The following is a 25741-nucleotide window of genomic DNA, read 5'->3' as shown; positions in this document are numbered from 1 at the left end:
AAACAATTTCTCAACAATATTTCTGTATTTTTCATTTTTTCGGGATCTACTGAGAAAGTCTGAAAGGTGACCAGTCGATCGTAATCGATGGGTTGGTGACCACTAGTTTAAACCATCCAATTAAACAGAAATTTTTTTTTTTAAGTATTCCATAGAATTAATGCTCATACCATCTTTGCACAAGAAGCTCATGTGAGAAAAGAGGATAATAATCATTTTTTTAGGCTTTGGAAGGGACAATAGCATTGGAATTCTCAGTCTAAAGTGAAAGGAATTTCTATTTTTATAGATTCTTCAATCTCATTTGGTCATGAGGAAACTCGCTGATCCGAATGGTAGATTTTTGTTAGTTACTGGCTTACTCTGTAACAAAAAAGTTGTTAAGCTTAATGTTCGTGCTCCAAATGTTGATTATCCTGAATTTTTAAGTATTTATTTACATCCCTTCCTAATTTAAATGATTATGTGTTGATAATGGGTGGGGATTTTAACTGCTATCTAAATCCCTCGATGGATAGATGTGCGTCTAATCAGATGCTTCCGAACAAATCGGCTACTCTTATCAATTCCTTTGTGGTTGATTCAGTAATTTCAGAAATTTGGAGACTTTACATCCTCAGGATAAAGAATTTTCATTCTTTTCTCATGTATATCACAACTATTCTAGAATTGATAATTCTTTTATTGATTCTAGTTTAATTGCACTTGTTGATTGTAACTATGATTCCATTGCCATTTCCGATCATGCACCCTTGAAACCTTCTATTAAGTTATTGGCTACATCTTCTAATACTAGATGATGGCGGTTCAATTCCATTTTATTTCAGGACTCTGCCTTCGTTAATTATATTAAGGAACAGATTGATTTTTTTCTTTTCAACAAATTCTACGGAAAAAATTTCCGGCAGGGTACTTTGGGACACTTTTAAAGCATACATCTGTGGACAAGTTATTTCATATTCTTCTGGATTGAAAAAAAAACTAATAATGAAGTACTTAAGCTGGTTGACAAGATTAAAAAACTTGATAAGAAATATTCTACTGCTCCTAGTAAGGAGCTTTATAAAAAGAGGGTTGAACTTCAAATGGAGCATAGCTTATTATTAACATCCTCGATCGAAAATCAATTAATTAAAACTAGGGGTCAATTTTATATACATGGTGATAAATCTGGTAAATTACTGGCTAATCAGTTGAAAACTGCTTCAGTTAAACGCCAGATGATTAAGATTCGTAAACGTGATGGTACTCTGACAGTTAATCATAATGAGGTAAATGAAGCTTTTCAAGAATTTTATACTCCTTTATATCAATCACAATTTCCCGATGACCCTACTACTATGCATGAGTTTTTAACGAAATTGAATATTCCGAAACTACCACCTAATGAACGTTTAACATTAGATGCACCTATCATGGATAAAGAAATAAAGGATGCGATTTCTTCGATAAATTCAGGTAAAGCACCTGGTCTGGATATGTATTATCAAAGTACATGTACGGCATCACATACAACTCTGAAATTCACTTTCTTGTGGGCATACTCAATACATCCATGATAGGATAATAACCACAATAGAACCAGTAAAAGGCTGAACCAACTTTAGTGTTCAACCAGTGTGCAAAAGACAAAATCTGTGCAAATACAAAAAGAAATAAATAATAATAAACAATAAATATCGACACCATGAGATGAAGAGACCTTGAAAGTAAGTCCATCAGTTGTGGGTACATTTCAATGATTCAAATTTAGTGAAGTTTTGTGAAGATAGCCCTTTTGATTTAAGAGCCTGATGGTTGAGGGATAATAACTATTCCTGAGCTTGGTGATGTGAGTTCTGATGCTCCAGTACCTCCTTGATGGCAGCAGTGAGAAGAAAGCATGCTCTGAGTGGTGGGCGTCCCTGATGATGGATGCTGTTTTCTTGTGACAACATTTTGTATAAATGTCTCAGTGGTGGGGGGGGGGGGGGGGGACTTTACCTGTGATGGACTGGGCCATGTACAATACTTATTGTAGGATTGTTCTTTCAGGGTCATTGGTATTTCCATACCAGGCTCTGATGTAGCCAGTCAATATACTCTCCAGTATACATCTATAGAAGTTTGTCAAAGTTTTAGATGTCATGCTGAATCTTCACAAACATCTAAGGAAGTAGAGGCGCTGTAAGTAAGTGTTGGACCTGGGACAGGTTCTATGAAATAATATCACCAAGGAATTTAGAATTTGCTGACCCTCTCCCTGTCTGATCCTCCAATGATGACTGGCTCATTGACCTCTTGTTTCCTCCTCCTGATACCAATAATCAGCTTCTTGGTCTTGCTGACAAGGTTGTTATTACAGCACCACTTAACCAGATTTTCAGTCTCCCTCCTACATGTTGACTCATCACCACCTTTGGTTCTACCTATGACAGTGGTGTCATCAGCAAATTTGAATATGGCATTGGAGCTGTGCTTAGCCACATAGCCATAAGTGTAAAGAGAATAGAGCAGGGAGCTTCTGTTCTGATGGAGACTGGAGGAGATCTTGTTGCCGAACTGACTGGGGTCTGCAAGTGAAGAAATTGAGGATCCAGTTGCAGAAGGATATATTGAGGCCAAGGACTTGAAGCTTATTAATTAGTTTTGTCTGAATGATGGTATTGAATACTTAGCTGTAGTCAATAAAGAGCACCCTGATATGTGCATCTTAGCTGCCTAGTTGTTCCAGAGTTGAGTGAAGAGCCAGTAAGATGGCATCTGCTGTGCACCTGTTGCTCTGGTAGCAAAGTGGAGTGGATCCAAGACACTTCTCAGGCAGAATTTGATATGTTTCATCACCAACCTCTCAAAAAACACTTCTTCATTGGATGATATTCATTGAGGCAGTTTGCCACGTTCTTCTTGGGCACCAGTATAATTGAAGCCTGCTCAAAGCAGGTGGATATTTCAGAATGCCAAAGCAACAGATTAAAATCGCAGTGAAAACTCCAGCAATTTATTCAGCACAGGCTTTTAGTATTTGGCCAGGTACCCTTTCGGGGCCAGATGCTTGTCGTGGGTTCAGCCTCCTGAAGGCTGCTGTCACATTGCCCTCCGAGACTAAAATCACAGGACCATCAGGGGCTGTGGGACTTTGTAACAGTTCCTCAATATTTTGAGGGTCAAAGTGAACGTAGAAGGCATTAAGCTCATCTGGAAGTGAAGCCCTGTCATTTATGTAGCTTGATTTAATTTTATAAAAGAGGTGATAGCATTAAGCCCTGCCACAGCTGTTGAGCATCCTTCGTTGATTCAAGTTTAGTCCGGAATTGATGTTTTGCCTGTACGATGGCTTTCCAGTGATCATACCTGGACCTCTTGTAACTTTCTTGGCCACCAGACTTGGATACCTCTGATCTGGCCCTCAGCAGATTGCGGATCTCATGGTTCATCCAGGGCTTCTGGTTGGGGAAGACATTGAATGATTTTTTTTTGGGGGGGTGGGGGGACACATTGATCTTCAGCTGTTTTAATGAAGTCTGTGACAACCATGGTGTATTCATTCAGATCCACAGTCCACCAATTTGAAGTGATCCTGCAGCCACTCCCTGCCTCCTGTGACCACCTCTTTGTTATCCTAATCTCTGCAGCTTTGCTCTTTAGCCTCTGTCTATAAGCAGGTAGGAGGAGCCAAGTGATCTAATTAACTAAAATGCCATCTGGTCATGGAACAGTAGGCATTCTTTATCTTAGTATAACAGTGGTCTAGTGTGTTGGGACCTTTGGTGTTACAGGTTATATGCTGATAGTTAATTGGGCAGTGTTTCAAACAAGACTGGTTGAAGTCCCCCTGAAATGCAGCGGGATGAACTGTTTCTTGTTTGGAGACAGCATCATATAGTATCTCAAGGGCTTGCTGCTGGTGGTATGTAAATTGCAGTCAGGATTGTGGAGGAGAACTCCCTTGGTAAATAGAATGCATGGCATTTGACTGTTAGGTGTTCAAGGTTGGGGAAATATGAGTTCGACAAAACTGTCACTGCCACATCAGAGCGCTACCGAGGGTTTATTGTAAAGCACACACCTCCACCTCAAAATCAGCGGTTTGATCCATTCTGTAAACTGAGATGCCTTCTGGTCTGAAATCTGTATCTGACATGCAGGGAGAAAGCCATGTCTTGCTTAGGCATAGAACACAACAGTTGCTCATTTCCCTTTGATACAGCAACCTTGCCGCCAGGTCCTCAATTTTGTTTTCCATTTACTTTGCATTTGCTGATAAGATGCTGGGTAAAGGCCGGGGGGGGGTTCCTATCCTTCTGCATTTCAGCCTGGCTTGAAGTCACTTCACTTCCGACCATGGTGATAACGTTTCATCCGTTTAAAGGTGCTATACTTGTTTGGCCCACCAAGTCCTTCAGATATGAAATCTGTAGATCATTGTTTATTTAAAAGTACATCGCTTAGAAGGAAATTACAAGCTGCAGATTGCAGTGAAAGTAATTTAGAAGAGATATATTTAAAAGTATTTTTAAATGAACACTATTTAAATATCTCTTCTGAATTATTCTCAGAATGTTAACCCTCAGAATGTCACTGTGGTTCACCGGCACCACCTTGCATGTTTAATTAATGGAATTATTTAATTCAGCCTATCATGTGGCAGCAGCTCAATGCATAAAAGCATGCAGACATGGTCAAGCAGTTCATTTGTTCAGAATGGGAAAGAAATGTGATCTAGGAGACTTTGATTGTGAAATGATTGTTGGTGCCATACAGGGTGATCTGAGTATCTCAAGCTGCTGATCTGGGATTTTCATATACAACAGTCTCTAGCGTTTCCGCAGATAATGTGAAAACAAAAACAAAAATCCAGTAAATGGCGCTTCTGTGTGTGAAAACCCCTAGCTAATGAGAGAGATGAGAGGAGAATGGTTCAAGCTGACAGGAAGGTGACAGTAACTCATATAACCACACATTACAACAGTGGTGTGCAGAAGAGCATCTCAAAATACACAGCACATTGAACCTTGAAGTGGATGAGCTACAGCAACGGAAGATCACAAGCATACCTCCTGTACCTAATAAAATAGCCACTGGTTGTGGGAGCATGAAGATCATGTTATTATCTCATAAAACATTGGCTAGGCCACAGATGAGAAGCTTTCCCTTCTCATTTGGTAACTCCCTTGACATGTCCCTTGAGAACTCCTCATTCTGCCTATGGTTTTTTGAGAGCAAGGCTGTATCTGCTCAGATCCATGTACCCAGTCTAAGGTGGGGAAAACCCAAAGAACATCGTTGTCAGTCTGAAGCATATATTTTAATGGACAAATCAGTCTCTTGACCTGTGTGAAATGCAAATCATTATCTAAATTAGAGGATGTATGAATGTGTGTGACTTGTTCATGTGGTGTATGTTGTGAGGGAATTAAGTACTGCTTTTTGGACTTCATCTAGAGTTATTGCTGGAGTTCAGCTAAATCTTGCAGCTATAAGTGCTACTCCAGTACTGTGCGTGACCTTTTCCCTGCCTTAGTCATTTTGTGTAACAGGAGTAAGTGTCTTTTATGGCATGTGGGTCAACTGTAACTGACCCCCATCATTTCTTTCTCTCTAAATACATACTCACGTGTGTGTAGTGCGAATAGATTGGTCCTTCTGACTCTTTGAGTCCAGCAACCTCGATTTAACCCTAACCTAATCATGTGACAATTTACAATGACCAATTAACCTACTATACTGCTTTGGACTGTGGGAGGAAACTGGAGTACTCAGCGAAAACCCCCGTATTCCATGGGAGCACGTTCAGACTCCTTACAGAGGATGCCGGGATTGAACTCTGAACTCGGGCATCCCAAGCTATAATTGCATCATGCTGACTGTTACACTGCCATGGCACCAGTAGTTTCTTTAGACATAAAGCTACTGTTTCAAATAGAGAATTTTCCAGGTAGCTTTCTAAAACTGGATTTTTGCAATTTTCTGTCCTGCTGTATTAGAAGTATAATTTTATAACTCTTTGCCAAAGGAACTAAAAAGGAAAACAATGTTGGAGATCAGTAGCAAAAATTTCAAAACAGCCTAAAAGTGTTTGCCAAAAATAACAACCTGTCTTATTGTTAGAACCATGCACACCCCTTCAATTTTTGTATCTGGTGAGCAGTGTGTGATTTCACTGTCATTTACTTACTGAACAATATTTATTGACTGATAGAATATTATTTTAAAAGCCACTATAATTTAAAAAAAATTATTGCAGCTTTATAGCATCAAATCTATGTTCGATTACAGTTTTAGCTTAGAGAAAAAATGTGAAATCATTGCCAAAGTTCATGGGATAATGTTGATAAGAAATACAGGTTTAAAATAAACCTCCTTACTACCTCAGTGCTTGCTTTTGCACCTCCCTGCTTTCTCCCCTGCCCCCATCTTCTCTCTCCCAGCTATCACTAGTAGTTATTTGCCTCCTAGGTTCATTTGAACCCTGCAGCTTTCCACATGATGCTCGACATGGACCTCAGCATGATCCGCGTTACCAGGCTCTTATTTCTCAGCAAGACCCTCGTGGGGGGTCCTATCTGAATGTACATCAACTAAATGCACCCATGGGTGAGGAAATTCTAGTCCAGCTTCCCTGTTAATTCTGTAGGTTGGCTCACAGTTTCTGTATGAAACACCTTTCACAATGCTACTGTAAAGTTCATTCCCAAGTTTAAGAAAAATACAGAGACGGTGAGGTGTTGATGTAGCTTCCTTTAGCAATGCATTGCTAAAAGAAGTAGGTACAAATAACTTAAAATATGTTATTTGACAGAGAAAAATATATATATATATAATTATTCTTGCTATATTGTTAGCCAGGCTGTGAGAAGAGTATCCAAACTGAGGCAGATTAATTTCCCTGTGGTTTGCCACTGATCTTTTCAGAAAGAAACTGATTCTTTGAGCCAACCAAAAATCTATAATTTGAAATTACATTTTGCAGTTTTTCTTGTTGGGAATAAGTTGTGATTTATTATTTTTGAGCAAGTTTTGGTTTTTATACTTAACAGTATTAATTTAACAATTTTAGTGGACGTTCTAAATTACTAGGGTTACTAACATATTATTGTGCACTTACTATTGATGGTATTACTATTCAAAAATTGGAACTTGGAGTTTCTTTTTCTGATCAATAAAACATACAAATCTGTACAAAAACGTATGTAGTATGTTTTCCTCAGAAGGTTACTTGTATCATTTGCGTATTGTTTTATTTTAAAATGGTATACAATTGAATTTTTCCTAATTGTTGAAATTTGCAAATGAGATTCTTCTAATAGCTAATCATCTGCTACGTTAATTTAGACAAATGTTAATATTCTACTTCACATACTTCAGTGGCAAATAGAAAGTGTCCTTCCAAACTTGGTATAAAAAGACATTTCAAAAAGAGGGAAACAGGTTATAATACAACAGTGCTGGAAGGTCTGTGAACCCTGTAGACTTTTCGCTATTTCTGCATAAATATGACCTAAAACATGATCAGATCTTTATGCAAGTTCTAAAACTAGATAAAGAGAACCCAATTAAATAAGTGACACAAAAATTATAATTGTTCATTTATTTATTGAGAAAAACAATCCAATATTACATGTATTTGGTAGAAAAAGTATGTGAACCTCTGTGGTAATGTCGCCTTCTAAAGCTATTTGGAGTCCGGCATTCCAATCAATGAGATAAGATTGGAGGTGTGGGTTGTAGAGGTGCCCTGCACTATAAAAAAGACACGAAGTCAGGTTACTGACAGAGCCTGCTCTTCTCAAGAAAGATCTACTTAAGTGCAACACACACAAAATGCTGGTAGAACACAGCATCTATAGGGAGAAGTGCTGTCTTTAAACAACAAAACACACAAAATGCTGGTAAAACACAGCAGGCCAGGCAGCAAGTGTGTGTTGTTGTTTGAATTTCCAGCACTGTTCTTCAGTCCACAGTGAGAGAAATTATCTACAAATAGAGGAAACTCGGTACTGTTGCTGCTCTCCCTAGGAGTCGGCATCCTGCAAAGGTCATACCAAGAGCACATCTTGTAGAAGGAGGTGGAAAAAACCCCAAAAGTAACTGAAAAAGATCTGAAGAAATCTCTAGAACTTGCAGAAGTCTCTCTTCATATGTCCACTATAAGAAAAACACTGAACAAGAATGGTGTTTATGGAAGACCACCACGGAGGAAACAACCACTCTCTTAAAAAACTCACAGAACCTGGGATGTTCTACAATACTTCTGGGACAATGTTCTGTGGACAGGTGAGACAAAAGTTGAATTTCCTGGCAGAAATGCATATTGCTATGTTTGGAGGAAAAAGAGCACTACACACCAACACTAGAACCACATCTCAACTGTGAAGCATGGTGGAAGAAGCATCATGGTTTGGAGCTGCTTTGCTGCTTCAAGACCTAGACAGCTTGCAATCGTTTAGGGAACAATAAATTCAAAATAGTATCAATACACCTTATAGGAGAATGTCAGGGCTGCATTCCATCGCCTGAAGCTTAATAGAAGTTGGATGATGTAACAAGACAATGATCCTAAAGACAAGAGTAAGTCAACAACAGAATGTTTTAAAAAGAAGAAAATTTGTGTTTTGGAATGGCCAAGTGAAAGTCCTGACCTTAATCCTATAAAAATGTTGTGGAAGGACCAGAAGCAAGAAGGTCATTCAAGGAAGCCCACCAACATCCCAGAGTTGAAGCAGTTTTGTAAGGAGGAATACCCTAAAATTCCTCCAAGTTGATGTGCAGGACTGATCAACAGCTACTAAAACAGTTGGTTGAAGTTATTACTGTACAAGGGGGTCACACTGGTTACTGAAAGCAAAGGTTCACGTACTTTTACCAGCAAATAAATACATGTCATATTGGATCATTTTTCTCAATATATAAATGAAAAGGTATAATTTTTTTTGTTTTTATTTAATTGGGGTCTCTAATTTTAGGACTTGTGTGAAGATCTGATCATATTTTAGGTCATATTTATGCAAAAATAAAGAAAATTCTGCAGGGTTCACAAACTTTCTTGTACCGCTGTATATAACTAAACCTGCTTGAAACCCCAAGCATGATAGATTTTACAAATGAGATTTGAATTTCAGTTATTCTCTTTAATTGCTAAAATGCTGGAAATCCAAAGCAGCACACACAATGTGCTGGAGGAACTTAACAGGCCACGAAGCATATATGGAAAAGAGACTGGTCTTGATGAAGTTTCTCCAGCATTTTGTGTCTGTTGCTCTTTAATTGCTGCTTTATTCATTTGACTTTAACCCTTTCTGTCTGCAGTAGTCTTAGAATCAATTGAGAGCAAGCTGTATGGTGCAAAATTTAATAACTGAAGATTATAGAAACTGCCAGAATGAATTGTAAATTGTTACAGAAGGCAGAATGATTATAAGAAGTCAGCAGCATTAAATTTATTAATCATTTTAGAGGAAGTGCGCAAGAAGTTAACAAGAGAAAGGTAGGATTGAGAATCCAAAGGATTTCTTGTAAGAGCAGGTGATATAAGTAAAATATTAAAGATGAGAGGAAAGTTGTGAATTGTAAAGTTAAGGTAGATTGAAAGGAAAGTATTGTTATTTCAACATTTATTGTATTATATATTCAACTCTGTGCCACTTGTGGGGAATGTTAATTGAAAGGCATAATCAGAAAATGTACTTGTATCTGGAATAAGCAAGAACTAGGGTAACATAATACTTGTGTCTAACAAAAAATCCATAAGCTAACAGTTTAAATCGATCAAGGTAGTGTAATTGATGTATACAGTGTATGTTTTTTTTCTGAATCCATATATACCTCAACTATACTACTTTGTTCACCTTTAATTGTTACCTTGAAAATTTGCCATATAGGAGGCTTATCAGGAAAATGGAAGCTTTGGTGGAATTAAAGAAGGTTGCTAAGTGTATTGGCTGGCAGGGAGCACAGGATAGTGTGAATAAATAGTTTTGGAATAAATGCTGATTTTCTAGTGTGATAGATTGGGCATTATAAAAACCTGAAGAGAACAAACAATCTGTACTCTGAGAGCAGCTTTAGACGTTTAAAAAGGGAAATGGAAGCTTCCAGGTGCAGGCTGAATGGTATACACAGTTGCCTTTCAATGGATATGAAGGTATAAATGGGCTTGTTCTATTATAGATATTTTTAAATTGTACAATAAACTGATTTAAATGTTGTTACATTTGGTTGCATTTAAACCACTTCATGAATTAAATATATACCAGAACAATGAAAGTGTGAATTGACAATATGATATTCTACCTCAACAGTTCTTTTCTTGTATTTTTGCCAATAAAATGTAATTATGTATCTATTAGTCCAAATGTTTGGAGGCTATAGACTTGAAAGGCTAATAAAGAATCAATTATGTATGCAGCTAATATATTGCCATATTAAAATTTTTCGCCTACAAATTTTATCTAGTACAAAAAGATTGTTGGCTGGATTCTACAATGGTTCCCAGGTTACTGGTCACTGTTCCCTCTAAGCTGTGGGGTGCTGTGCAGCTGGAATTTTCTTTTTATACAATATCTTATTAAAGTGCTGCTCAGTTTTCAGGTTGTGTAAAATTTTCCCGCTGAGAGCAATGATAGGTCCACGCAGCTGTAAAAAAAAATTGAGAGGGAATGTTGTGTTGGTACAGTAGTCCTTTAATGTCTGTTCGTGGACTGCAAAGGCAGACTGCTGTGTTTCTCCAAAAAAAAAAACAGGATGCAGAACTGGGCTGAGAAGTGGCAGATAGAGTTTAATTTGCAAGGTTCAACTTGAAGGCAGAATACAGGGTTAATGATAGAATTTGTAACAGTGTGGAGGAATAGTGGGATCTTTGGGTTCACATCCATAGATCCCTTAAAGTTGCAGCACAGATTCATAGGGTGGTTAAGAAGGTGCATGGTGTGTTTGGCTTTCATTAGCTGGGGGAAGAGCCATGAGGTAAAGTTGGAACTTTATAAAACTAGTTACACACTTAGAGTGTTGTGTACAGTTCTGGTTGCTTCAAAGTAGGAAGGATGTGGAAACTTTAGAGAAGGATGCAGAGGAGATTTACTAGGATGTGTGGGAATTAAAAAGCATGTTTCTTGACGATCGGTTCAGTAAGCTAAGGAATGGACGATGAGCGGTGACTCGATAGAGGTGTACAAGATGATAAGAGGCATAGATCAAGTGGACGGCCAAATACATTTTCCCCAGGGCAGGAAACAAAAGGGCATAACTAAGGTTTTGGGAGGAAAGAATTGGGGGTGGGGGAATGTTAGGTAGGGTATGTGTGAAGAGTATGCTGCTCCGCATGGTAGTAGAGGCAGATGCTTTATGATAAAAGAAAAAATAGAGGACCATGGGTGAAGAAAGGGCTAGATTGATCATGGGGTAGTTTAAAGTCAGCACAACATTGTGGGCCAAATGGCTAGTACTATGCTGTGCTGTTTTTTTGTTTTATATTGATAAGGTGTATAAGGGAACAACTACACTGAATAAAGAATTATTACCTGTTTTATGGAATCGACATCTTTATTAAGATGCTACAGAACAAACTTAAAACTACTGAATAGCAATATACGGCTTGCTGAATTCCAGATTTTAAATGGTGGCTCTTTAGTAGTGGATGCATAGTCACAGTTCATTGTGGCAGTGTTACTGGATATCAGGAAAGCTGTTACATTGTAGACTTGTCAAATGAGATCACTTCATTCTTTGTAATCACCTTTATCACTGACTCAGGTTGTTAAATAAGTGATTTTGATGTCACGTCAGTGAACTGATTGTAGAGTTGCAGTTTGTCTCAGAGGCTTAAGTATTGGCCAGTGTTTGTTTCCTTAGAAGTAGGTTGAGCCCTGTTCCATGGGTAGATGCTAACTTGCGTTCAATCTGCTCTTTCAGTCATCAGTATTGACTCCGTGACCGAGTTCTCATTTGAGATTTTTCTGAAGGTGTCTACCTTGCTAGAGGTTTTCAACAAGAATTTGAAATGGTGCATGCAAGCCAACAGATTTGGTAACTGGATTTGCTGTTCTGATGTTATGGAAAAAAATCAATTTTCCAAACCACTTTTCAGTAACATGGATGTTCAGCCTATGTGTCTACATAATTAAGCAATTCTAAAATTCAGTACCAATCAAATCATGTAGAGGTAGGGAAAACTTATGGTGCTGAGTCAGGAAAATTCATCACCAAACTTTGAGGCTACTGCAAGCTGGCAGTGTTAACTTACTGCTGACTCATAGCTGAAGGACAAGCCCTTGCAAAGAAAATGCTAGCATGTGGATGGCCCCAGAAATTCCTATCAGTAATACAGCTAAGAAAAACTGATTGCCCTAAGCTACATCCTGGGGATTTTCTTTTGGAGTTATCAATGTCTTGATTGCTTTTGATAGTTTCAAGTATTCAAAAAATGTACCTATAAACAATTAAGGCTATAAAATATATAAAAGCTAAACAACAGAAGAAAATAATTAAATATTTAACTAGAATCAATTAATTTGGAGGAAAGAAAGCAAAGTAATTGTTTATTCCTTGCAGGCATCCCTCTGCTTTCAAATAAATGGACCTGTGAAAAATTAGTCCTAGAGCAAAAACAAGTTCAGCTGACAATTTCCTCATCTTAAGTGGTAGAGAATTAAAGCAAGTTCACACTGTCTTTGTATTCCTACAATTCAATGTCAGCATTTTTTTCAAAACTCAAAGAGCAGCTAGAGAGTTTGTGTGTACGGGAAAGACAAATGTGGAGATGCATACGTTGAGGAATGTCTACCATTCTGCAATTCCAAGCTCTTGAATTTAGAGTTGAATATTTGAAATGACAACATGCTTTTTTTAAAAGAAAAGTGAGGTCCTTCAATCCATAATCTGAAAGCAGTCTGTCTTTTAAAACTATCAATTTGTTGTCCTCTAAACCTGTGAAACACTGAGGTTGTTTAGTGTAGGTTCTCTATCTTGATAACAGGATAGCTGCAGGTGTCAGCTTAACTCTGTTGATAATGTGTGATATGGTTATTCTTGCTGGAGGACTTGGGTTGATACTCCATTGCAATGCTGAAAGTGGTCAGAGCAGGTTGTTTGATTTGATTCTGATGGACGGGAAAAATAATGACTTTAGAAGAATGCAAACTAAGTTTGCTGATTGCTTTCATGGGAAACAGCACTTAAAGACAAATATTGTGTACAGATTTGAATGTTTCCTCTGTTAAATGTTGCTTTGACTGTAACAATAAGAGAAAAAAATAGAAAAGGTCAGTACAGTTTCCACTTCATTTCTAAATATATGTAATGTTAGAGATACTTGGAGGTTAGGCATTATCTGTAAAGAACAAAAGATAGTGATTCATATCAGTGACTTTTGAGTTTCAGTTCCATTTTTGTGCTTAATTACAATGTATGGAAAATAATGAGCATATTTAATGTGGGAAGTTACAGATTATGGAAACAAAACTATTTAAATTTATAAACCTTTATAATGAAGCAATGATAGCCATAGATATTAGTACTCTCAACCTATTGAAAGTAAAACTAAACATCTGTACTTAATTTAAATTTGTACTTAGGTGCGAGAGATCCCAGAGGAATTGATTCAAGAGGTATTGATATCAGAGTCCCTGGCCCAGGCCCCGGTCCCGGTCCAGGTCCAGGGCCAAACCAAGGCTCTGTCTCAAATCCCAGAGGACCAATGGCACCAGGAATGCAAGTTCAAGCCCCAGGTACACATCCGATAGTGCAGAGTGGGCCTCAGGGATCACAGCAACCTGTTCCACCTCGACAGGTAAGAAAAAAACATAAAATTGTGCTGAATTATGTTAGATAAGACTCTTAAAATTAATTCTGCCTTGATAGAATGTTTACTTGGAATCATTAACACTTTTGTCCTGACTTTATTTTTTTAAACCTCCCTTAACTGCTGAGGTAGTTATTTATACTCCTTCAATCCCCTCTTAATGTAGGTAACAGATACACAAAAATAGGAAAAGGTCCTGGGTTCTGTTGCTTCTCATCAGGATGTGGAATGCCTGTGCAAGTCTGAATTAGAATCTTGGGGCTATTCCTCTATTGATGAGAATTACAGTATAGTTAGTGATGAGCTACTCGACCATCTTCAGCATTATCATTCCAGAATAACTCCACAAATTTATGGGTGCTCTTAATATCACCTTTTTTCTTTTGTTCATGGTCTATAATAATTCCTTTAGTCTTTACTTGCAACCTGATTTTGAAAATTTCAACAGCCCCTGATTCTGAGGTGTACATCTAAAACATGCCACAGCAGCTGGAGCTTTCAAATTCAAGTAAATTAAGTAATCCTGAGATGAAGAAAAAGACTGGTGGCAGAAGTAGTAATTGTAAAGCTATCAGATTATTGTAACATTCACTCATGTTTTGAAACGGGTAATATGACATCCTTGCCATATCTGCCTCATGAAATAGCAGATCTAAAAGTGATTTTAACTGCCTCCTGATCTCATTGTAATTTATAATGGATAATCCAATATTGCAATAATGTACACATCTCATGAATGTACAAGCACTATCACATGGTTGGTTTGAGGAGGCCAGAAGCTATTGAAAAACTGTAAATTTACTCTAGTCTATTCATGCACCAGTTTGTGTGACTGTGGTCTCTGTATGATGAAAAGGAGCTCAACAAGGTTAGTTTAAATATTTGACAAGCAAATCACAATCAGTGAAAACAGTTTTAAAAGAAATTAAAGAGCAAACACAAGGAAATCTGCAGGTGCTTGAAATTCAAACAACACACACAAAATGCTGGTGGAACACAGCAGGCCAGGCAGCATCTATAGGGAGAAGCACTGTCGACGTTTTGGGCCGAGACCCTTTGTCAGGACTATCTTTCCTTTCAGTTTTTGGGTCTCGGCCCAAAAAGTCAACAGTGCTTCTTCCTATAGATACTGCCTGGCTTGCTGTTTTCCACCAGCATTTTGTGCATGTTGTTAAAAGAAATTAGTGTGTTTTATTTGTCCTAATCTGTTATATCTTTAATCTCAAGCAATAACCCTGGCACTTCTAAGAGACAAACTTCTATACACACAGTTTAAGATACTGCCTTTAGGTTTTGTTTTGCCCTTACTCTTAAAGGCCTCCTTTTTTGTTAGGAATTGCGCAAATTCAGGTAAAAAGTTGTTTTTGTTCCCATGGTATGAACGGTTGACTCAAAGTTGTGGCATTGAATCTGTCAACACATAATCCTCCGCAAGGAACAATATTTTTCAATTAATTGTAGCAATGATTTCATATAGTATTTTTGGTATATTTACACATATACCAAGATACAGTGAAAATCTTTGTGTGTCATTCAAGCAGATCATGCCATACACAAGTACATTGAGGCAGTAAAAATCATGCACTTTGGTAAATATAGCATTACAGTTAAAGAGAAAGCACAGTGCCAGTAAACAAAGTATAAGGGCCATGCAACACACACAGAAATGCTGGAGGAATACAGCAGGCCAGGCAGCATCTATAGAAAAAAATAAACAGTTGACGTTTCAGGCTGAGACTGTTTACTCTTCTCCATAGATGCTGCTTGGCCTGTTGTGTTCTTCCAGCATTTTGTGTGTTTTGCTTGGATTTCTGGCATCTGCAGATTTTCTCATATGAGTCGTGATAAGGTAGATCATGAGTTTAAAAATTCACCTTTAGAGCATGAGAGGACTTCTATCCCATTATCATCAGAGTCTAATTAGAGTCCTTGAATCTAGTGGTACATGCTTTCAGACTTTTGTATTTTCTATCTTTCTCCCATTGGGAGTGGCTAGAGGAGAGAATGAATGGAGTGGGAGATTCCTTGATTACATTTTTGTGAGGCAGCAGGAAATGTAGACGGAGTTAGTAAAAGGGTTTGCATGGTGGAACTGGGCTGTGTTCATAACTGCAGAGTGTTCAAATTTGCCCGCTATAATTTGGTGCTTTTCTTTGATCTCCATGGATATTGTAATGGAGAGATTTTAATTGTAAGTATAATACATGATCTGGTTATTTATAATGCTCAGAAACTGTTTTCTTGGTGTAGGTAAGGACGTTGTCACCTTTGCTGATAAGGTAACACAAGGTTCTTGTGCTAAGGAATTTCTGAAAATATCTTAAACATATGTTTAGATACGTTGATAACCTGCATGTATTGTGTTTATGCCTATCAGGGTCCTGCTCACCCTGCGGCTGGTCAGCCTGGAGGATTCAGTCCTGCTCAGACTCAAGTGACACCACAAGACCATGAAAAGGTTAGTAAAACTAAGGGCAAGCTCAAATTTGATAGGCACCTGTCGATCCCAGGGGATCATGGGTTTGCACCTCTGGTGGACTGTCCTTTCCGGGGCGCAAGCCTGGGCAGGAAGATTTGAAGAACCATCTGTTGCCCATGCAGTGGGCTCCCTTTTTCCACGACACTAATGCAGTCCAAGGGAAAGGCAAGCGCTGATACAGCTTGGTACTAGTGTCATTGTAGAGGTTGCTAGAGTGAAGTTGTAAACAACATCAAACTGCTTAGGGACACCAGCTCTGGATTTCTTTCTCAATGTTTACTCCTAGAGTCTTTCCCATGGGTGGGTGTGGCCACAAGGCAGCAGAGGTTTAAAATCAGAGTTTTCCTTTTAGACAGACTGCTGTCCACGGCTGACAAGCCCCACCTGTCCGAAACAACTGGTTTTGAGGCACCAGTGGTCTGCCTTTGCTCCTTCTCTTGTCAGTAGAAACAGTTCCACCAGGCCTGGTAGCTAAACCATATGTGAAGGCCTAGAGTTGGACTTGGTTATCGGGGGCTGTTAGAGTTGCACCCCATTTGGAGTACTTTATAGGTAGTGGGAGCTTATCCCCACTACCACCCCGGCTTTGACAATCTTAGGAGCCAAGCTCAAATTACGGACTTCATTTTCATAAATAAATTTTTGGTTTCAAGTTAATTATCATTGTTACATAAATCAAATCTCTTTGCCAATTTTGTCCAGGATGTGCTGCATTTTGTTTCGGTTCAACTTTCTGATCTACTTAAACTTGAGTGACAGGAATTGGGACAGGCAGTTTTCTGTGCAGGGAGAATACTGAAGATAAAATACATTGGACTATTCCTCATTGCCTAACAGCTGATTAAACAGTTGCATTAGACGATTGATTAGAAATCCCTAACAATTTTCACAAGTTAGGAATGAAACGGGCAGGTGAATCATGATTAATATTCCTTTTAGCTTCCAGCAGATGTGCACCTTCCAGCTCAGTACCCTAATGTTATGAAGCCATGGATCGGTACTCTCCAGTCTTATACCCATTGTAAGCTAAGAGATTCACATTGAATAGAATGTTACATCTTGACCTAGAGACAATGTGGACCTGTATTTGGACTCATGATCAGAAGATCAGATTAGCCCAGTGTGCTCCCTGCACAACACCTATACTATAGATCTGTGATGGACCACAAAACCTGTGTGTGTTTAATCTTGCACAACCTGGAGCTAGAGCTAGTTTAATAGGTTGCATATCAACGGTAAAATTTCATGTTAATTTTTCATTGTAAAGTATTTCAAAACATCTTAAACCAATTTTTTGAATTGCAAAATTTGTTTAAATCGTTTGCTGAAAATGTGGGTAAACTGCTGCGTAATTTTTAAAATATTTTCTCCAAAAGAAATGGCTTGACGGGCCATATATTTCTGTTCATTCATTACTTTCTACATAATTAAGGGAACTATAAAGTAGAAATAATTTTGTTTCATTTTGACACTGTTTCTTCTTCTGTTTGGTCTAGGCTGCATTGATCATGCAGGTCCTCCAATTAACTCCAGAACAGATTGCCATGCTACCCCCAGAACAGAGACAGAGCATCCTTATTCTAAAAGAACAAATTCAGAAATCTGCAGGAGCTCCTTGAGGTATACTTGAGAAGTTGCTGAATATCTGCCTTGGTTTCAACATTAAAGTTAAAGAACATTTATTATGGTGTAGTTAATGGTTGAGAAATACTTGTTTAGCTTAGCTTGGATATTGGACAATCAAATCAGATGTTAATAGGTAGGTCAACCTATTGATCAGTGAAAGCTATTTTAAAAAATAGTATTGGTTCCATTTTGAGCTGGAGGAAGTCAACAAGTCAGGCAGCACCTATGGAGGGGAATAAACCGTTGTTGTTTCAGGCTGAAACCCTATCAGGACTGGAAAGGAAGAGTGCACAAGATGGGGTGAAGGGAAGGACTACAAGCTGGCAAGTGCAAGGTGGAGGTGAGACCAGATGAGGGTGGAAGAAGCTGGGGTTGATAGTGAAAGAGGTAAATGGTTGAAGAAGGAGGAATCTAATAGCAGAGGACAGCTAACCATAGTGAAGTTAGAGATTGGCCAGTATGAAGTTGTGGGCATCACTGAGTCGTGGCTGAAAGAAGGCCACACTTGGGAGCTTAACATCAAAAGAGATCATTTGTATTGAAAAGACAGGCAGGGCGGCATAGGAGGTGGTGTTGCTCTATTGGTAAGAGATGGAATTAACACCTTTAGAAAGAAGTGACATAGGGCCAGAAAATGTTGAATCTTTGTGGGTGGAATTAAGAAACTGCAAGGGTGTAAAAACCATTATGGGAATCGTATATGGGCGTCCAAAGAGTAAGCAAGATGTGGGGTTGAGATTGCAAAGGGAGCTGGAAAAGGCATGTAATAAGGGTAATGCCACAATTGCATTGGAGGACCAATATGCAAGGGGATTGGGGAAAATCAGGCTGTTGTCAGATCGCAAGGGAGGGAATTTGTTGAATGCCTGTGAGATGGTTTTTTAGAGCAGCTTGTGCTTGAGCCTACTCGAGGAAAGACTGTCTTAGGTTGGGTGTTATGTAATAACCCAGATCTTAGGGAGCTTTATGTAAAGGAACCCTTTGGAGGCAGTGGTCATAATATGATTGAATTCATACTGCAATTTGAGAGGGAGAAGCAGAAGTTACATGTATCAGTATCGCAATAGAATAAGGAGAATTACAGAGACATGAGAGAGGAGCTTGCCCAGGTGGAATGGCAGAGGCTCTGATGACAGGAATAACATCAGAGCAAAGGTGGCTGGAAATAGCTCATAAGGTGTAGTACAGATATGCCCCACAGTAGAAGTTTTTCCCAAGTGGCAGGGGTAGGCAACTGTGGTTGACAAGGGAAGTTAAGCATTGCATAAAAGCCAAGGAAAGGGCATATATGGTAGCAAAAGTGATTGGGAACCTTTTAAAATCCAACAAAAGGCAACTAAAAAAGCTATAAGAAGGGAAATATTAGGGTAGGGTAGAATAGTCAATAATATAAAGCTGGATACTAGAAGTTTTTCAGTTATATAAAGAGTAAAAGGGAGGTGAGAGTTGATATTGATACAGGAAAATGATGCTGTAGTAATGGGGAGGAAAGAAATGGCAGATGAACTCAATGGATACAGGCAGTCCCCGGGTTACGAACAAGTTCCGTTCCTGAGCCCATCTTTAAGTTGGATTTGTATGTAAGTCAGAACAGGTACATCCAGTATTATTTAGTGTCAGTTAGTCAAACGTTTGTCTCAGTATATATTAAATATGTTACCTTTCTATACATATAAAACACTTAAGAAACATATGTACTGTATTTCAATAATTAAACCACTGCATTGCTTAGTAATAATCGTAGCTTTCATCGGGGCAGGGCCTTTTGCATGCTCCATTATTCTTACTTTATCCTTTAAAATTGCTCCGGTTGTTGACTGACTAGCCTAACGCTTTTCCAATGACTGATGGCGTTTCACCTCTTTCCGATTGTTTTATTATTTCCACTTTATTTTCAATCGTGATCGTTTTCCATCATCGAAACAGAAACACTGCGGATTCAGCAGTAGCCGCAGGCAGCGGGTCCTGAGCTGCCCCGGGTCCTAAAGTCCACCCGCACTACGACAGGTTAAATGGGACAAGTGGGGGCGGTGCTGACCCAAATACACTAAAACATCTTAAACATAGTATAGTACTGTACATAATAATAATACCGTAATAAAGTAACTACATACAGTTGCATTGATGTCTTGCATACTGGAAGGGGCATTCGTGAGGTAAAGTTATGATGGACCTGGTGCTGGAGAGTCAGGGTGTGATTCTGCTGCTGGAAAGGGCAGGTTTACTACTGGAGTCAGTTTCTTGAAGTAGGCATCAATGGAGGCTTGTACAGAACTTTTCTTTTTTTCCGTCATAAATAGCAGCTGAGGTTCTCGGTAGCTGGACGGTAAACTTTGGTGAACCTCTCTGTATTAGGATCTTGTTCCTCAAACTTCGCCATCCCTGCTTCAATGAGACGAAAGGCTTCATCTAACTTTTTCGGCGCAAACTTTTTTGGTTCCAGAGTTCCTAAGTCACAGTCATTATCTTCTTCCTCAAACGCTATCATCTGCTGTAGTACCATAAGGTCTTCATTGGTCAGTTCTTCAGCATGGGAGTCGAGTAACTCTACAGCATCATTTTCACTGATGTCTAACTGCAGTTCTTTACCAATATCAACCACAGCTTGCCTGGCTTCAGTGATGTTGTCAGCTGTAAATCCCTGAGAAGCATGCGCAAACTGGGAGCACAATTTGAACCACACTCCTTTCTTATTTGACTGCTTCACTTCACTCCAAGCATCAGCAATATTTTTTATTGCATCATAGATGTTATAATCCCTCCAGAACTCCCTTAAGCTCATCACATTATCTTGGGTAGCCTGACTGCTTGTGAGAAGGTCTGCCATAAATAATAGGCCTTAAAGGAGGCTATAACTCCCTGATCCATTGGCTGATGTAGCGATGTGGTATTACGAGGTAAAAATATGACTTTTGTATTGGGGTGAAGGTCATCTAAAATGCTTGGATGTCCGGATGCGTTGTAAAGCACCAGGAGAATCGTGAAAGGATTTTTCTTGGCCAAGCAATAACATTCAACAGTAGGAACAAAATGGTTCAAGAACCAATCTTCAAAGTTGGCAATTGTAACCCAAGCCTTTGAAATTGCCTTCCAAATAACGGGAAGAGATGCCTTAATGATATGGCGAAGTGCCCTTGGATTTAGGGAGTGATACACAAGTGAAGGCTTGAGCTTGAAATCCCCGGATGCATTACCCCCAAGCAATAACGTTAGCCTATCCTTCAATGCCTTATGCCCTGGTGCACTTTTTTCCTCTTTCGAAATGTAGGTCCTTTCAGGCATTTTTTCCATAATAAGCCAGTCTTGTCTACATTAAATATTTGGTCTGGCAAGTAACCTCCCTCAATAATTTTTTTAAACATTTCAGGAAAATCACTTGCAGCACTAACATTGGCACTCGCTGCTTCACCTTGCACTTTAATATTATGTAAATTTGCCCTCACTTAGAAACGATTGAACCAACCCCTACTCGCAACAAATTCTTCATCACAAGCAACTCCACTTACTGTACATGCAGCTTTTAACTCATTGAAAAGGCTTCGAGCTTTTCTTGCAGTAAAGCAAGGCTAATAGGAATATTAGGCTGATTTTGATCATCTAACCAAATTATCAATAGCCTTTCCATTTCAATAATCAAACCACTGCATTGCTTAGTAATAATTGTAGCTTTCATCAGGCCAGGGCCTTTCACATGCTCCATTATTCTTACTTTATCCTTTAAAATTGTTCCGATCGTTGACCTTTTCCAATGACCGATGGCGTTTCAGCTCTTTCCAATCGCTTTATTATTTCCACCTTATTTTCAACTGTGATCGTTTTCCTTTTCTTTGATGTATCACCAGCACTTGCACCAGATTTAAGCTTTGGAGACATGGTTACAAGGGTAAATAAGAGAAAAATTTAAGCCAAATACAAAGTTACACACTCAGCACAGTGTTAGAGGCAACGTGATCCGACTTAAAATGGCGGGATGTTTTCATGAGCGTCACAACATAGTGCGTGCGTTTTGACAGAGAATGAAAAAACAAAGGAATGTGTTTCACAGACATTCCTATCTTAACCACAATTTAAAACCCCATTTCCAGAAAAGTTGGGATATTTTCCAAAATGCAATAAAAACAAAAATCTGTGAAATGTTAATTCACGTGAACCTTTATTTAACTGAGAAAAGTACAAAGAAAATATTTTCAATAGTTTTACTGACCAACTTAATTTTTTTTTAAATATACACAAATTTAGAATTTGATGGCTGCAACACACTCAACAAAAGTTGGGACCGAGGCATGTTTACAATTGTGTTACATCACCTTTCCTTTTAATAACACTTTTTAATCGTTTTGGAACTGAGGATACTAATTGTAGTAGATTTGCGATTGGAAATTTTGCCCATTCTTGCTTGATATAAGACTTCAGCTGCTCAACAGTCCATGGTCTCCGTTGTCTGATTCTCCTCTTCATGATGCGCCATACATTTTCAATAGGAGATAGATCTGGACTGGCAGCAGGCCAGTCAAACACACGCACTCTGTGTCTACAAAGCCACGCTGTTGTAGCCCGTGCAGAATGTGGTCTGGCATTGTCCTGCTGAAATAAGCATGGACATCCCGGGAAGAGACGTTGCCTTGATGGCAACATATGTCTCTCTAAAAGCCTAATATATGCCTCAGAGTCAATGGTACCTTCACATACATGCAACTCACCCATGCCGTGGGCAGTGATGCACCCCCATACCATCACAGATGCTGGCTTTTGCACCTTTCGCTGATAACAATCAGGATGGTCGTTTTCATCTTTGGCACGGAAAACTCAACATCAGTTTTGTCTGAAAACTAACTGAAATGTGGACTCATCTTATCACAGCATAGGGTTCCACAGTCTTTCGGTCCATCTGAGATGAGCTCGGGCCCAGAGAACTCGCCGGCATTTCTGCGTAGAGTTGATGTATGGCTTCCTCCTTACGTAATACAGTTTCAAGTTGCATTTCTGGATGCAGCAAAGGACTGTGTTAAGTGACGATGGTTTTCTGAAGTACTCCCGAGCCCAGGTGGCTATAATTGTCACAGTAGCATGACGGTTTCTTAGGCAGTGCCGCCTGAGGGCTCGAAGTTCACATGCATTCAACAGTGGTTTCCGACCTTGCCTTTTACGCACTGAGACTTCTCTGAATTCTCTGCAATCTTGTGTTGGGAAATGTTCCTTTTGAATTGACTAGCAATTCTCTCACAAATTTTGGCACAGAGGGGTGAGCCACGACCCATCCTTGCTTGCAAAGACTGAGCCTTTGATGGACGCTATTTTTATACCCCGTCATGATACCTCACCTGCTACCAATTAGCCTGCTTAATGTGGAGTCTTCCAAACTGGTGTTACTTGAATATTCTGTGAACTTTTCAATCTTATTTTAACTCTGTCCCAACTTTTGTTGATTGTGTTGCAGCTATCAAATTCTAAATTTGTATATTTACAAAATACAATTAAGTTGGTAAGTAAAACTATTGAAAATCTTTTCTTTGTACTTTTGTCAGTTAAATAAAGGTTCACGTGAATTAACATATCACAGATTTTTGTTTTTATTGCATTTTGGAAAATATCCCAACTTTTCTGGAAATGGGGTTTGTGAAAACAAGACAGTATTCTTCAACACAGATTTTATCAGATGAAAGGTATAAAGTTTTAGGGTCATTCTTGGGCATTTTTTTCTGATCACTTGCTCATCTTTGACCTCTGTTAAGACATTTGCTTTGACAGTTCTCCATAAAGAAGATGTGGCAAGCCTTTTGATGCTGATTGAACTTGATCAATTAGATAACCAGGAGAGAAGATATAGGTTTAGCAGGGAGATGACATTTCCTGTTACCTGGGTTTCTGTTGGGGACAAGACATAGGTAAAATCATCTGCAATGTAATGTTCCAGAGATATGAGATAATATTGCTAGCTGATCCACAGGATCAGCGCTGAGTGACGTGAGCTCAATGCACAATATTCTACCAGGTTTTATTTAAACATGTCAATTACTTTTCCATGTAGTTTGCACTAGTCTTTAAATTCTGTTAGCTTTTATTTTCAAACCATGATGCCATACTGGCTGTCCTGAAACCATTTTACTATTGGGTCTATTTATCATACTCTCATATTTTTCAAATTTTTCCCATCTTGCCTATGCTGTCCCTCAGAGCAAAATGTCTGTATCTAATTCCTGGCAACTCAAGCATGCCTATCAACTCCACCCTGATTCTTCTACAATCCAACAATTTCTTCAGCACTCAATTAACTTATTAGCCAGATGTCTTGGTACATATTGGTACTAATGACATTGGAAGGAAAAGCAATGAGGTCCTGAAAAGAGACTTTCGAGAGCTAGGTAGAAAGCTGAGAAGCAGAACCTCCAGGTTAGTAATTTCTGGATTACTGCCTGTGCCTCATGCCAGTGAGGGTAGAAACAGGATAACTTGGCAGATAAACGCATGGCTGAGAAGAGCAGGGCTTCAGATTATTGAATTATTGGGATCTCTTCTGAGGGAGGCATGGTCTGTTCAAAAGTGACGGGTTGCACCTGAACCCGAGGGGGACCAATATTCTAGTGGGCAGGTTTGTTAGAACTGTTGGGGAGGGTTTAAACTAATTTGGCAGGGTGGGGGAACCAGAGTGATGGGACTCAGGAAAGGACAGATGATAAGAAGGTAAAGATAGCGTGCAATCAGATAGTCAGGAAGGGCAGCCAGGTGATGGGACATAACCGCAGCCAACAGAGTGAGTATCAGTACCTTAGGGATGCAAAATCAAAAAGGGTAACAAATACGGTACTCAATGTGCAGAGTATAAAAAAAATAGGGTGGATGATCTTGTTGCACCATTACAGGTTGCCAGGTATGATGTTATGGCCATCATTGAATCGTGGCTGAAGGATGGTTGTAGTTGGGAGCTGAATGTCCAAGGTTGCACGTTGTATTGGAGGGATAGGAAGGTAGGCAGAGGGGGAGATATTGCTATACTGGTAAAGAATGGCATCAAATCAGTAGAAAGATGTGACTTAGGATCGGAAGGTATTAAATCCTTGTGGGTTGAGTTAAGAAACTGCAAGAATAAAACGACCCTGATGGCAGTTTATATGTAGTCCTTCCAACAGTGGCTGGGAGGTGGATCACAGATTACCACAGGAAATAGAAAAAGTGTGTCAAAAGGGCAATGTTATGATAGTCATGGGAGATTTTAACATGCAGGTCGATTGGGAAAATCAGTTTGGTAATGGATCTCAAGAGAGTGAGTTTGTTGAATGCCTATGAGATGGCTTTTTAGAGCAGTTTGTTGTTGAGCCTACTAGGGGATCAATTATATTGGATTGGGGGTTATATAATGAACTAAAGGCAATTAGGGAACTTAAGGTAAAATTGCCCTTAGGAACCAGTGATCACAATATCATTGTGTTCAACTTGAAATTTGATGGGCAGAAAGTAAAGTTTAACGTAGCAGTATTTCAGTGGAGTAATGGTATTTTGATGGTAGAAGAAAATGTAGGCTAATTTCCTCCTTCCAGGATGGCCTGCAGTGTTAATTGCTGCTTTGATCATTTGAAATTGAACACCCACTCATCCTTTACTCCTTAAAAATCCACAATTATTGTTACTAATTCGCTAATCAATGATAACCTTTACTCAAAATTACCATGCCAGGAGATTTTTTTTAAGAGGATTATCGGCAATTTGGGCACACACTTTCAGAGTCATTCACTACCTCTGAGGTTGGCGTTAAAGTAGAAAATAATTATTGGATATTTTTTCCATCATCTATCTAGCTCAGTTTAATTTTGCTAATTAAGTTCAGCCGTTCTTTTCCAAATCCTCTAACAGCCATTTTTGCT

At 38.9% G+C, this 25741-nt stretch overlaps 1 protein-coding gene and 1 pseudogene across 4 annotated transcripts in view; one reads left to right on the top strand and one right to left on the bottom strand.

Moving 5' to 3' along the window:
• The window catches only part of cstf2 (cleavage stimulation factor, 3' pre-RNA, subunit 2), a 70251-nt gene that overhangs the window by 43769 nt on the left and 741 nt on the right, over nucleotides 1-25741 (top strand). For 3 of the 4 annotated variants that reach the window (XM_059977252.1, XM_059977250.1, XM_059977251.1), the window contains 4 exons: nucleotides 6439-6576; nucleotides 13551-13765; nucleotides 16155-16235; nucleotides 17753-17876. In XM_059977252.1, coding sequence (XP_059833235.1) covers nucleotides 6439-6576; nucleotides 13551-13765; nucleotides 16155-16235; nucleotides 17753-17875 — 557 coding nt within the window. In that variant the 3' untranslated portion in view covers nucleotide 17876. The remainder of the gene's footprint in view (nucleotides 1-6438; nucleotides 6577-13550; nucleotides 13766-16154; nucleotides 16236-17752; nucleotides 17877-25741) is intronic. The other variant, XM_059977253.1, reaches the window with a different exon arrangement.
• LOC132398179 (tigger transposable element-derived protein 1-like) lies at nucleotides 19617-25739 on the bottom strand (annotated as a pseudogene).

This window comes from Hypanus sabinus, chromosome 8 (assembly GCF_030144855.1).
Source record: "Hypanus sabinus isolate sHypSab1 chromosome 8, sHypSab1.hap1, whole genome shotgun sequence".
In the NCBI taxonomy this organism is placed as follows: domain Eukaryota; kingdom Metazoa; phylum Chordata; class Chondrichthyes; order Myliobatiformes; family Dasyatidae; genus Hypanus; species Hypanus sabinus.
Note: the sequence above shows the minus strand (reverse complement) of the source record. Positions and strands in the feature narration are given on the sequence as shown.